Source organism: Chiloscyllium plagiosum, unplaced genomic scaffold (genome assembly GCF_037043375.1).
Source record: "Chiloscyllium plagiosum isolate Xiang-an unplaced genomic scaffold, Cpla_swu_hap1 HiC_scaffold_13, whole genome shotgun sequence".
In the NCBI taxonomy this organism is placed as follows: Eukaryota; Metazoa; Chordata; class Chondrichthyes; order Orectolobiformes; family Hemiscylliidae; genus Chiloscyllium; species Chiloscyllium plagiosum.
In genome coordinates this window covers 29255576-29269267 of record NW_028270151.1, presented here as the reverse complement: position 1 = coordinate 29269267, position 13692 = coordinate 29255576, and the positions used below count along the sequence as shown (strand labels likewise).

Below are 13692 nucleotides of genomic sequence, written 5' to 3'. Positions count from 1 at the left end.
TGGAGGTATTGAGTTCTAAGATAAGACTCAACAGGCTGGAACTTCCTTCATTGGAGCATAGGAGGATGAGGAGTAATCTTATAGAGATTTATAAAATTATGATGAGCATAAATAGGGTGGTTTGTGTGTGGAATGAACCATGAGAAGACGTAATTGCAGGTAGAGTTACAACATTTAAAAGACATTTGAACCAGTACATGAATAAGAAAGGTTTCGAGGGATGTGGGCCAAGTGCAGGAAACTGGGGCTAGTTTAGTGTGGGAAACTGGTCAGCATGGACAAGTTTGGCCTACAGAACTGTTTTCCATGTTGTATGACTTTATGACTTTCTAAGATACATTCTAAGTGCACTCTATACCAAGGAACAGTGAAATCCTCCACTAATTCCAATTGTTAAAATCATGGCTTCCAGTGGAAGATTTTGAGTGGCTCATGTATACCTCGTGCCATCATGAGTTTATCTGTAACATATCAGGCAAAAGTGGTTACCTTTCCATTTGACAAAGATCAGTGAATTTGTCATCTTACCTCTGTATCTCTCCTGTACCCACAACTCTATTTACCTTCATATTTGTGTGAGTTGATCACAATTTGACCATTGTGTTTTCATGCTGTGCTCCTTTTTCAGAATCTTTCTCACAAACCCCAATTATTCACTTGGATTTTCCATGCAAATTCCACAATACTGAATAATGTGTCCCACTTTATTACAAGGCCGGCATATATTTCCTAAGATTTAGGCCCAGAACTGCTCACAATATTTCAAATACAGTCTGACAAGAGCCTTATACAGTCCCAGTTCTTGTATTCTCGCTCTCACAAAATGAATGCTAGCACTGTATTTGCCTTCCTAACTGCTAAGTGAACCTCCATGTTTATCTTCTCACAGTCCTGAGCTCAAACTTGTAAGTCTCTTTGTGCTTTCGATTTCTGAAGCCTTTCCCAATTTTGAAAAGAGTCTAGGCCTCTATTCTGCTTTACAAAGTGCACAACTTCACACTTTGCCACATTGCAATCCATCTGTCACTTTTTTGTCCACTCTCCTAGACTGTCCAGGTCCTTGTGCAACACCCTTGCTTCCTCAACATGTGCTCCTCCACCTTTTTGTGTGTATTTGCAAACTTAGCAAGAATGTTTTCAGTTCTTTCGTCCATATTCTTAATGCATAACATGAATAGCTGTGATCCCAATACTGATCCTTGTGGAACTCCACTAGTTAGCTGCTGCCACCCTTTATCCCAACTCTTTCCCTTCTGCCAGTCAGCCAATCCTCTATCCATGCTAGTACCTTGCCCCAAGCACCTCCCATGGGCTCTGAGCTTATTGAGCAATCTCCTGTGCGCCACCATGTCTAAGAACTTCCGCAAATCCAATTCACATCCACTGACTATCCTTTGTCTAATTTGCTCGTTACCTCCTCAAAGAATTCAAACAGATTTGTCAGGCATAAAATCCCCTTGGTGAACCTTTACTGACTCAGCTCTATTTAACTCAAGACAATCAAGAACATTCTTCTGCCTTTAGTCTTCAGATTATTCTCAGCTAAACTTCAATTATCCTGAACTAAAAACAAGCCAGTAGCTGTCAAAAACTCACACACTACAAGCAATCTTCCATGAACACTCCAGGGAGCCCTTGCTCTTTAACCTGTACTAGATTTGGTTGTGATTCTGTGAAGACTATCGAACTTTTATTTTAAAATCTTTCAGAAAAATAACTAACCAGAAATTTCTGTCATAAATATTTCTTTCTTCTGACTATCCTATAATACGATAACAACATGAGCCACTCACTGATTTTTTGTTTCACCTCTTTGGAATACTGACGAGATAATTTATGTCATTATGTTTTGTTTCAGATTTATGAGGTCCAGTCAACATTATTTCTGATTCCCAGGACAGGGAACAAATTTAAGTGAAAAGTTCTGCCCTAATTTGCAGCACCTCACATTTATCTAGCTTTAACTCCATCTGCCACTCCTTGGCTCATTGACCCATCTGATCAAGATACCTTTGTACTCTGATGTAACCTTCTTCACTGTCCATTATACCTCCAATTTTGGTGTCATCTGCAAATTTACTAAACATACCTCCAATGTTCACATCCAAATCATTTAAATAAATTACAAGAAGGAGTGGACCTAGCACTGATTATTTGGCACACCACTGGTCACAGGCCTCCACTCTGAAAAACAACCTTAATTTATCTTTGATCCAGTTTTGTATCCAAATGGCTAGAATTCCCTATATTGCATGTGATCGAACTTGCTAACCAGTATACCAGGAATCTTTTCAAAGTCCTTACTAAAGTCCATATAGATCATGTCCACTGTTCTTCCCTCATCAAGTGGAGTCACAGTAGATAGGATAGTGAAGAAAGCGTTTGGTATGCTTTCCTTTATTGGTCAGAGTATTGAGTGCAGGAGTTGGGAGGTCATGTTGCGGCTGTCCAGGGCTTTGGTTAGGCCACTGTTGGAATATTGCGTGCAAATCTGGTCTCCTTCCAATCAGGAAGATGTTGTAAGACTTGAAAGGGTTCAGAAAAGATTTACAAGGATGTTGCCAGGGTTGGAGGATCTGAGCTACAGAGAGAGGCTGAACGGGCTGGGGCTGTTTTCCCTGGAACGTTGGAGGCTGAGGGGTGACCTTATAGAGGTTTACAAAATTATGAGGGGCATGGATAGGATAAATAGACAAAGTCTTTTCCCTGGGTGGGGAGTCCAGAACTAGAGGGCATAGGTTTAGGGTGAGAGGGGAAAGATGTAAAAGAGACCAAAGGGGCAACATTTTCACGCAGAAAGTGGTACGTATATGGAATGAGCTGCCAGAGGATGTGATGGAGGCTGGTACAATTGCAACATTTAAGAGGCATTTGGATGGGTATATGAATAGGAAGGGTTTGGAGGGATATGAGCTGGGCGCTGGCAGGTGGGACTAGATTGGGTTAGGATATCTGGTCGGCATGGACGAGTTGGACCGAAGGGTATGTTTCCATGCTGTACATCTCTATGACTCTATAAACAACTTCATTATTTCTTCAAAAACCAATCAATTTGGGGAGACACAATTTCCCATGCACAAATACATGCCGACTATCCCTAACCAGTCCTTGCCTTTTCAAATGCATGTAAATCCTATCGGCCAGGATTCCCTCCAACAACTTGCCCACCACCAATGTCAAGCTCATTGGCCAATAGTTCCCTGACTTTTACTTAGACCCCTTCGACACTATTGGAAACAAGAGAGTAGTTTACCTTTCTGCTCAGGTGAAGCCCATCGCTTCCAAACAGCTTTCTCCTTTCTCAAAAGTGTTCCCAATGTCCCAAAAATCTAAGATGTGGAGGTTCAGATGTTGGACTGGAATGCACAGAAGTCAGAAATCACATGACACCAAGTTGTAGTCCAACAGGTTTATTTGAAATCACAAGCGTTTGGAGCGGCAAGCCCTTTGTCAGCTGAAGTGAGGGAGAAGTACACAGAACACTGGATTTACAAATAGAGAGATCAAGGGCAGAGAAATCAAAAGTTCACACAAATAGTGTGAGGGGTGTGTCGAATAATATGTCTCTGCAGATGACCAAGAGTATTACATGGTGTCAGCAAAGTGTCAACAGCTTAAAAATAAGCGAAGGGATGACCTATAATCCAATTAAATGAGGCAGAGAGATAATTACAAAATGTTGAAAATAAGGTGGTGCTGGAGACAAACGAAATGGCTGGAATAACATGGAAAAAACCCCCATAAGCTGCTGGAAATGCCCAGCAGGTCTGTCAGCATCTAAAATCTAAATCACCTCCCTTCTAAATCTGCCCTCAAGACACACACTCCCTTCCCTGATCTGCCTTTGCCTAAAGGGTGAAGCAGATGGCATGGGTAATACTTCTGAGAGTACTACCCTGAAGGCCTTGCCTTTCAACCTAATCCTTAACTCCTGAAATTAATCCTGTGAGCCCTCCAAGCTGTCTCTCCCGACGTTGTCAGTTCCTACATGAATTATAACCACTGGTTGTTCATCATCCTTTCCCAGAAGGTTATCCAGCTGTTCCGTTATATCCCAAACCCTTGTATCAGGGTGCTCTGTACCATTTGGGACTCATGATCTTGGCTGCAAACCAGACTATCTATTCCTCAAATATTGAATCACCAGTGGTAACAACTTTTAATTTGCTTACCAGTTTCCCTCATTTGTCAGGGTAGTTTTGGATACCATGATATTGTGGTTTTCCCTTGAGATATCCATCCCTGGTGTAGTCATGTTGCTCACTGAATAGGCATCTAAAATTTCATTCCTATTGGACAGCTCGAAGGAGTCCTGTGTCTTTTCGGCATGCTGTCTCCTTTCCTTTCAGCGAATGGTCATCTCCACACTCCTCCTTGCCTGCCTATCATAATGTGGAGTGACCACTCTCTGGGGTTTGATATGTTCCAGAAATGGCTCTCCTTTTTGTATGGTGTTTCATGAGGGGAGTTGCTGTTTAAAATCAGCCCAAGTTGTTCAAGAACTGCTACCTTCTGGCAATGCATGCAGATATGACTGTCCTGGACGTCGTGTGGATCTAAAACTTCACACATTTTACATGCCACACAATAATAAGCTTCCCAGAGTCCCTGCCATCTCGACTGACACCATCCATTGACATTGGTTGTCTGTGATCCATTACGCATCCAGTGTCCAGTTCCTTAAGGCAGCAGTAACTGTTAGTTACAGGTCAATAACTGCCCCAAATTGCTAAATGACAGTGACGAAGCAAGGCATTGGAGGTTCCTGACTGATTACATTACAGAAGGCTGGTTCTGTCGATGTGGCTGAGGACTGCTGATAACCATGACAAGCCTTCTGCTTTCCTGTCTGCATTGAACGTCAAAGTAAGGTAACTGAAATGTGAACCTTGTAGCTCTGGCTAAGAGGACAAAGTGTAAAAGCAGCAATGCTGCGCAGGCAAGGCAGGGATGATATGAGCATGCAAATGGGCTCAAGATGAATGAGCACCAAGAGAATGATTAAACAGGGCTAAAATGCACACTGGCACATTCCATGCACTGATCATTATTCATGACTCAATGCACACTGTACTGGCAGCAACATTGCAATGACCGTTGCTGGTTCACTCCAATATGCAGCATTCAAGGGTAGAAGCATGATGTAAGTGGATCAGAAATATGCCTAGAGTCCTGTGATATATTATTAAGTCCTCTGGAATGTTAAATTTACTGCAAAGACTGACACAAAATAATTATTCAACAGGCCTGTCCTTTCCAAACATTCATTTGTTTTTAAAGACCTACAATATTCTTGATGATAGATTTACTTTACATGAAAGAGAGATACAGGACTCAGGGATACTGAACAGTGACGTGGTGGATAGGATACAGGGTTATAGCACAGTGAGGGAGGGTATAAGACGTGGCTTATAGTACAATGAGGACAAGTAGAAGACACAGACTTATGGCATAATGAGTGAGGATACCAGAACAAGGGCGACATGACATTGAGGGGAGGAGGTTATAAGACCCAGGGTGATTGCACAGTGATGAGAGTGTGATGCTGGAAAAGCATAGCAGGTCAGGCATCAGGAGATTCGATGTTTCAGGCATAAGCCCTTCATCAGGAATGATGCTGTGGGCAAGGTGCCTGAGAGATAAAGGGGAAAGGGGTGGAGCTGGGGGGAAGGTAGCTGGGAATGCAATAGGTGGATGAAGGTTGGGGAGAAAGTGTTGGTCGGAGAGAAGGATGGAGTGGATAGATGGGAAGGACAGGTCAAGAGGGCAGTGCCAAGTTGGAGGCCTGAGACTGGGATAAAGTGAGGGGGAAGGGAAATGAGAAAACTGGTGAAAACCACATTAATCCTGTGTGGTTGCAGGGTCCCAAGGCAGAAGATGAGGTGTTCTTCATCCAGGCATCGGGTAGTTAGGGCTTGGAGATAGAGGAGACCCAGGACCTGCATGTCCTTAGTAGAGTGAGAGGGGAAGTTGAAGTTTTTAGCCATGGAGTGGTGGGGTTAGTTGGTAAGGGTCTCCCAGAGATGTTCTCTGAAATGATCTGCAAGTTGGCATCCTGTCTCCCCGACGTAGAGGAGACCACATCCGGTGCAACATATATGGTAGATGACATTTGTGGATGTTCAGGTGAATTTCTGTCAGATGTGGAGGAATCCTTTGGGACCTTGGATGGAGATGAGGGAATTGGTGTGGGCGCATGTTTTGCACTGCTTGAGGTGGCAGGGGAAGGTGCTGGGAATGGGGTGTGGGCTGGTGGGGAGTGTGGATCTGACAAGAGAGTCGAGGAGGGAATGGTCTCTCCAAAATGCTGATAGGGGTGAGGGCGGAAATATATCCCTATTGGTGAGGTCTAATTGTAAGTGGTGGAAGTGGTGGGGAATGATGCAATGTGTACGGAGGTTAGTGGGGTGGAAGGTGAGGACTAGGGGGGTTCTGACTTGTTGCATTAGGACAGTTGGGGTTCAAGGGCGAAGGTGCGGGAAATGAAGGAGATATGCTGGAGGGCATCGTCGACAATGTGGGAGGGGAAATTGCGGTCTTTGAAGAAGGAGATCACCTGGGATTTTCTATGATGGAACTGGTCATCCTGGGAACAGATGCAGCAGAAGCAGAGGTATTGGGAATAAGACTATTTCCTAGTTGATAGCACAGTGAGTGAGCATAATACATCCAGGTTATAGCACAGTACAGGGGTTGTAGGAGCAGATAATGAGGGCAGTTATAAGATCCAAGATTGTATTACAATGATGGAAATTATAATACCTAGAGATGCAGCTAGTGAGGGGAATGGTGTGTAGGTGCCACAGTGACAGCACAGTTAGAGATGTTATAAACCCAACGTTGCAGTGAACATGGGCTGTTGTAAGATCCAAAGTGACAGTACAATGAATGAGGCTATGAGACCCAGAGTCACAACAATATAAGGTGGTTGGCATGGAACATGGAATTCCAAAAGAGTAATGGAGAAAATCGGCATAGGCAAATACATTTCAACATTGTTAGGTGTAAGATATGACATTTATTAGGATGGCCCTTCTGCAGTGGTCAGTGAGATCCTCTCTTGCAAACAGTAACCAGCTAAGCGGCTGTGTCAGAACTTTTGTCTCTACTACAGACAATGCCCTGACACCAAGAGGTGATGGTCTTGTGGTATTATGGCTGGACTGTTAATCCAGTGATGCAGCTCATCATCTCCAGGCCCAGGTTCGACTTCCACGATGGTGGAATTTGAATTCAAGTAAATAAAAGAACTCCAGAAGTAAGAGTCTAATGATGACAGTGAATTGACTGTTGGAAAGGCCCATCTGATTCACTAATGCCCTTTTGAGAAAGAACCTGTGATCTCTATCTATTCTGGCCGTCATTTGACTCCAGACCCACAAGAATGTGGTTGATTCTTAACTGCCCTCTGGACAATTAGGGATAAACAAAACGTGCTGCCTAGCCCAGTGATGCCCTCATCCAATGAATGAACAAAGAAAAACAACTGACTGGTCCAGTTACAGGGTTGACAGTTCAGCTCCACCCAACTTAGGATGGCTATTGGTACCTGTGTTTCCAATGCATGAGAATGCATTGATGTCAGTAATTGTGATGATGATCAGCTGACCTATGTGTAGCTGGCACCTAATCCCATAGCCTGCTGATTGTCTGCCAGATTTAATTGGTCCACCTCCCCACACACAGTCCATTCAAAAACCTCCAACACCCCATTAAGTGGCCAATTATTCAGTTGGACAGATATTTCATTTGATATCATTTCTGCTGCTAGAAAATTAACTCTGGTAGTAGAAAGTTTCAAGGTACCAACAATTGCTTTCCAATATTCTTTCCCCATTACCACATCTTTAGTTAAGTAAAATCAAGATACTGCAGAGGTCTGAAATGAAAATGAAAAGTGCTGGAGAAACTCAACAGGTCTGGTACCATCTCATAAAAGAATATTTTGAGTTTAATAACTTATGGGTAAAGATTATACCGATGATAATGCAATGTTCCCTCAGTAATGTGTGGAATTGTCATTTTAGTGTGCCTCAAACTAAATTCTTGGTAAGGCCACAATCTGTGGATTCTCAGGATGAGAATTTCACCAGGTAGTTAGAAATATGTGAAAGCATTTAACCAAAACAAAAACTGTGCCTTAATGAGTTTTGAGAAGATTTGTAGCTCAGGTTGAGGTTCTGGATGTAGGTTTGCTCACTGAGCTGGAAGGTTCATTTTCAGACATTTCATCACCATGCTAGGTAACATCATCGGTGGGCCTCTGGATGAAGCACTGGTAGCATGGCCCGCTTTCCATTTATGTGTTTAGGTTTCCTTGGGTTGGTGATGCCATTTCCTGTGGTGACTTCATTTCCTGCGGTGATGTCATTTCTTGTTCTTTTTTTCAGGGGTGGTAAATGGGATCCAAGTCAATGTGTTTGTTGATAGAGTTTCAGTTGGAATGCCATGCTTCTAGAAATTCTCATGCATGTCTCTGTTTGGCTTGTCCTAGGATAGATGTGTTGTCCCAGTCGAAGTGGTGTCCTTCCTCATCTACATGCATGAGACTCAAAGTGACTCCCACCAGCTGATGCTCACATTGTTCCAACTTTGGGAACTTAACTGGATGCAGTGTGTCTTCATAAAATGACTGGGGTTTGCGAAAACCTGATTTGGTTCTGCCCATTCAAGTATTTTGCCACCAGCTCCCACAACACAAAAGGTGATTTCTAAAAGAAAACGTCGTTCGGTCTGGGTGTACAAAAAGTAAAGGATGTGCTAAATTAATAGATGAAAGTAAAGCTTCAGTTGTATTGCAGATTAATTGCAACTATTGTCGGATTACAATGGTATCAATGGGATGAGCCCATTGGAATACACAGTAGTACAGAGAAGTATAGTGTGAAAAACTCTGTACTTTACAGTGGAGTACAATGGTCTACAGTGTGTAACAATGTGATACAGAGGGATACAATGTGATACAGTGTTTATAATGTTGTATAGTGCAGCATAGTAGTGTGCAGTGGGATGGAGTCACTGCGGTATAGTGCGGTTAAGAGCAGTGTGGCAGGGTATAGGTAAGTGAGATAGAGTGGAGAGGGCTCAGTGCATACAATGGAGTACAATGTGTTAGCATAAAGCATAGCTCTTCCAGAAGAAATTCTTGTCGTTTTTCCGCATTCTTGTTCCCAGTTGACGATGTTGGAATTTCATTGGAATCTTGTTATCTGGTGGAATCTCAACTTTAGAATCATCCACTTCCACAACATCCTTGTCTGCATCCGCTACCACATGTAAAAGCTGGATCATTGTATCCTTCAGAATGTCGTACAAGGAAATAAGTAACGTTTGTCAGAAATTGAAATGTGAAAATTCGTCATTACTGAATTACTGGCATTACTGGCAAGGTCAGCATTTGTTACATGTCCCTTAATTGCCCAAAAGCTTTTTTTTTCACTGGAGTGTGGAAGATTGAGGAGTGAGGGATATAGATAAGGTGAATGGCAGATGCTTTCTCCCTAGGGTGGGGGATTTCAAGACTAGGGAACACATTTTAAAGGGGAAAGGAGAAAAATTAAAAAAATACAAGAGGGGCAATTACTTTACACAGAGAGTGGTTTGTGTGTGGAATGAACTTCGAGAAGAAGTGCTGAATGCGGATACAGTTACAATGTTTAAAAGACATTTCGATAAGTACACGAATAAGAAATCTTTGGAGGGATATTGTCCAAATGCACGAATTTAGCTTGGGAACATGGACTGGCCGGACTGAAGGGCCTGTTTCCGTGCTGTATGACTCTCTGAGCTGATTGGCTGGCTAGGCCATTTCAGATAACAGTTAAGACTTAACCATTAAAGAGGGTATAAATAAACATGACAGGTTTTAGTTTCAAAGTCATCATTACAGGGACTTTCTTCAAATATTTAATTGATTCATTGAATTTAAATGCTTTCTACTGCCACGTTGAGATTTTATGTCTCCAAGTCAGAATGGTGAGTAACTTGGAGAGGAAAGTGAGGGTGATGGCATTCCCACAATTCTTCCAGATCCGACTGAGCCCTCATTTTGCCACCAGCTCCCACAACACAAAACGTGATTTCTAAAAGAAAACGTCGTTCGGTCTGGGTGTGACTGGTAGTTTCCTGTGGTTGCTCCGCTTCTCCGGCATATCCACGCCACCTGAAGCTTCATTCTCAGTGTTTGCCAGATCTGAGGGCAATTGGATGAGATTGTATTTCATCAGCTCCTACATTAAAAAAAAGGGGGATATTTAGGGCAGGAAAATTCTCTCAGTTGGTGCTGATGAAAACGCCAGATGCTGGATTTGAAAGCGTAGCTGGGTGAATGTGTATAACAGTGTCAAACCATCAGTCCCTGAGTGCCACTGGGTGAACATACTCTCATTTCCTATATCTGGACCCCAACAGGACATGAAATTCCCAATAAACAATTAAATCACAATACAACAAATACATTGTACAGCTCCCTTCATATCCCGTGTGGATACTTCAGTAGCTGACTTACTCATGGTAAAGTGCACTTTGGAATGAAGGAGGAATCCCTTAAAAAAGAGCCAGATACCGCTTTTCTTGCCTGCAGTTCTGATTAACCTGGTCTTTGAGCTTCCCGTAAATCGAATATCTAAACCTGAGAGGTTAACATCAGTTACAGCAACAGAAATTGCTGGAGGAACAGTTTTGATAAAGAGTTGCTGGTTTCGAAACATTAACTCTGCTTCTATCCCTGCTGAGTTTGGCCAACAATTTCTGGTTTTGTTGCAAAACTGCAACGTCCGCAGGTCATTGTAATTTACACCAAAATCTCTTCCAACCAAAGGAGACTTTGCTGCTCGGTTTGCGTCATTTCAGATGAGCAATTGGAGGTTCCTAAAACAATTATCAATTCAAACCAAGGGAATGAGTTTGGGCTGAAGATGGGGAGGGCGGGCACAGAGAAACTACGGAAACTTACAAACCGTGTGTTTGCAGTCTGACGGGAGTGACGATAACAACAGGGGAGAGGGAGCGGACTGTCTCGCTGAACATGGCCATCTCTCCCGGTCAGATCAAGCGCACTCAGAGCCACTTTAGTATCCGAGGGAACTCACATGCAAGTCATTCATCCACGTTATCATTTGATGAGCATTACATCTTCTTTACGCTTTATTACAGGGTGGTTTCCCTTGGCTGGGTTCTCACCGCTTTACTCCGGGGCCCTGCAGCAGCCATGGATGTCTGAAGGAGTTCGCGATACCTGTCGGCTGTGGGAGCAGCACCCGCCCTCAGCACTGCCAGGGCGATGAAGAGAAGGACGAGGGCGCACTGAACTCGGCTGCACCACATCACTGCACAAAGCGGGGCACCTCGCAAAGAGAAGGAAGGCAGAGGTGCAACTTGACAGCGTTTGAAAGTTGGCGGAGTTTCAGCACTAGCGCAATGGACAGCTCCGCTCCTACTGACTTATGGAGAGAGCACCTCCTTTTTAAGGCGCTCCTTCAACCTTAGCACATTTAAGGATGACGGCTCCTAAGAGATTTATGAGCATTTAAGCGTAAGCAGGGACTCTCACTGTGGACACCCTTTCGCGATATGGGCGTTGCTTGTGGGCGGGTCGGCACTGCTGCCTCCCAGCACCAGGCAACCGAGTTAGACGCCACCCTTAGGCAACTGTTTATGTAGATCTTGCACCGTGTTTCTCCCCATATCTGCTTAGGTTTCCTCCGGGTGCTCTAATTTCCATCGCAGTCCGAAAATGTGCAGGTTAGGTGGATTGGCCATGCGAAATTGCCCATATTGTCCACGAACAACCACAGGAAATGTGTAGGTTATGCTTATCTCGCGTTGCCGGCATCCGCAGTTTGATTTTCACAGGATTTCTGTGCTGCGTGGGAATGACTGTGAGCAACCTGGCAGCAGAAATGAAATGAAATGAAACCGGACAATAATTATTTTGGTAAAAACAAGGACTGCAAATGATGGAAACCAGAGTCTAGGTTAGAGTGGTGCTGGAAAAGCACAGCAGGTCAGGCAGCATCCGAGGAGCAAGAAAATCGACGTTTCGGGCAAAAGCCCTTCATCAGGAATAGAAAAATGATTATTTTGCCAGCAGGTTCCGAGACTTATTTTGTGCTTGTCTTTGATTAATTTGTTCACAAAAGACCAAACCACTGGCATAACGTTACTTCCAACCATTGTCCCTGGAGTGAAATTTGAGAGTTAAAGAGGATTTCCGGGATATTTGTGCAGATATTTTTTTCAATGGGAAGGAATAGGTTGTGGAAAAGGTTTGGGTAGTGAGTGCTGATGAATGAATACATTAAGGCAGCAGTAATTGTTATTTACAGGCCGGTGTGTTTTGAGAGGAAGCCTCTCAGCCTGCATGCTTGGTCGAAGGTGAGAAAGCATGAGAGGAGCAAGAAAATCGACGTTTGGAGCATAAACTCTTTGTCAGGAATGAGGGATGGCCCAAGGAAGCTGAGAGGTAAATGAGAGGGGGTGGGGCTGGAGGGGGAAGGTAGAATGCCATAGGTAGGTGAAGGTGGGTGTGAAGATAATAGCTCTGAGAGAAGGGTGGAGCAGATAGGCGCGAAGGAAGATGGGCAGTTAAGGCAGGCCAAAAGGGCGGTGCCGAGTTGGAAGGTTGAAACTGGGATAAGGTGGTAGTGGGGGAGGGTGGAATGAGGAAACTGGTGAAATCCACATTAATCTGGTGTGGTTGGAATGGATTCTGGCCTGTGTGTATGGATAGTGGTGCCAGGGAGCTCGACTTTACCTCTTCTCGTTTATTAATTAACACAAAGCAAGACAGAAAGTCTTGTCTCTGTTAATGTGCAGTGCTAGTAACCCAGGAGATTACTGAACTGTTGGTCCTGAAAAGGGCCTCTGGTCAATTGGAACCTTCTCAAAGGGAAAGGAACCATCAAAATGAATCACTTATTCATTAAATGAACAATATTTTAGAATGGTCGACAATGAGGCGTCTCTGTTGGAGTCTTGTGGCTTGGATGCAGCTGGGATTTTCCTCAACCTTGACATTGAAATGGTGTGGAACACAGTCAGGATACAACATTAACCTCGTCTGTTGAAGAGTGGACCAAGAGAGTGACACCTTCAAACAGGTGATACTAACACAGTGGGGCAGAATGGATCAGTTTCATTACCATTGGTTTTCCTGACCTATATTAATGATGTACATCTTTCTGTACAGCAGCCAATTTCAAAATTTACTGATGACGTGCAATTTGGAAGCATTGTGAACTGTGTGAAAGACCTGTCAAAGTTTAAAAAGGACATATAAAGTTTGGTGAAATTGACAGACATGTTGCAGAGCAAATTTAATGTAATAAAATGTGAAATGATTCATTTTGGTAGGATGAATCCTGAGAGACAGTATAAAACAATCGGTGTATCTCTAAAGGAGGTGCAGGAGCAGGGGCACCTGGGACATGGATGCATAAATCATTGAAGAAGGCTGGTCAGATTAAGAGAATGCTTCATTATGCATCCAGTAATCTTGTCACTACTAATACAGGCACAATGTACAAGAGGAAGGAGATGATGTTGAACTTAGAGGTGACATTATTGCAATCCCAGTTGGAAGCTCTGGAAGAATGGGAAGGTGTTGGAGAGAGCGCAGTCACAAATCTTCATAATGGTTCCATGAATGAGCAATGTCATTTCTGACGTGAAGTTAAAGCTGTTTTCTTTGGA

At 43.5% G+C, this 13692-nt stretch overlaps 1 protein-coding gene across 1 annotated transcript; it reads right to left on the bottom strand.

Annotated features, from left to right (window-relative positions):
- Positions 1-8970: 8970 nt before the first annotated feature.
- Positions 8971-11368, bottom strand: LOC148148286 (somatostatin-1A-like). The gene is made up of 2 exons (XM_087993231.1): positions 11210-11368; positions 8971-9316 (listed from the first exon to the last, which is right to left on the bottom strand). The coding sequence occupies exons 1-2, from the start codon at positions 11323-11325 to the stop codon at positions 9112-9114; spliced, it is 321 nt and encodes a 106-aa protein (XP_087849357.1). The 5' UTR covers positions 11326-11368; the 3' UTR covers positions 8971-9111.
- Between the last annotated feature and the right edge of the window lie 2324 nt (positions 11369-13692).

Bases quoted from the DNA above. Each gene is read 5' to 3' on its own strand.
- LOC148148286 (XM_087993231.1), bottom strand. From the start codon at position 11,325: ATGTGGTGCAGCCGAGTTCAGTGCGCCCTCGTCCTTCTCTTCATCGCC. The intron at 9,317-11,209 runs GGCTGCTGCAGG...GTTACTTATTTC, and splicing joins GAACTCCTTCAGACATCCAT to CTTGTACGACATTCTGAAGG.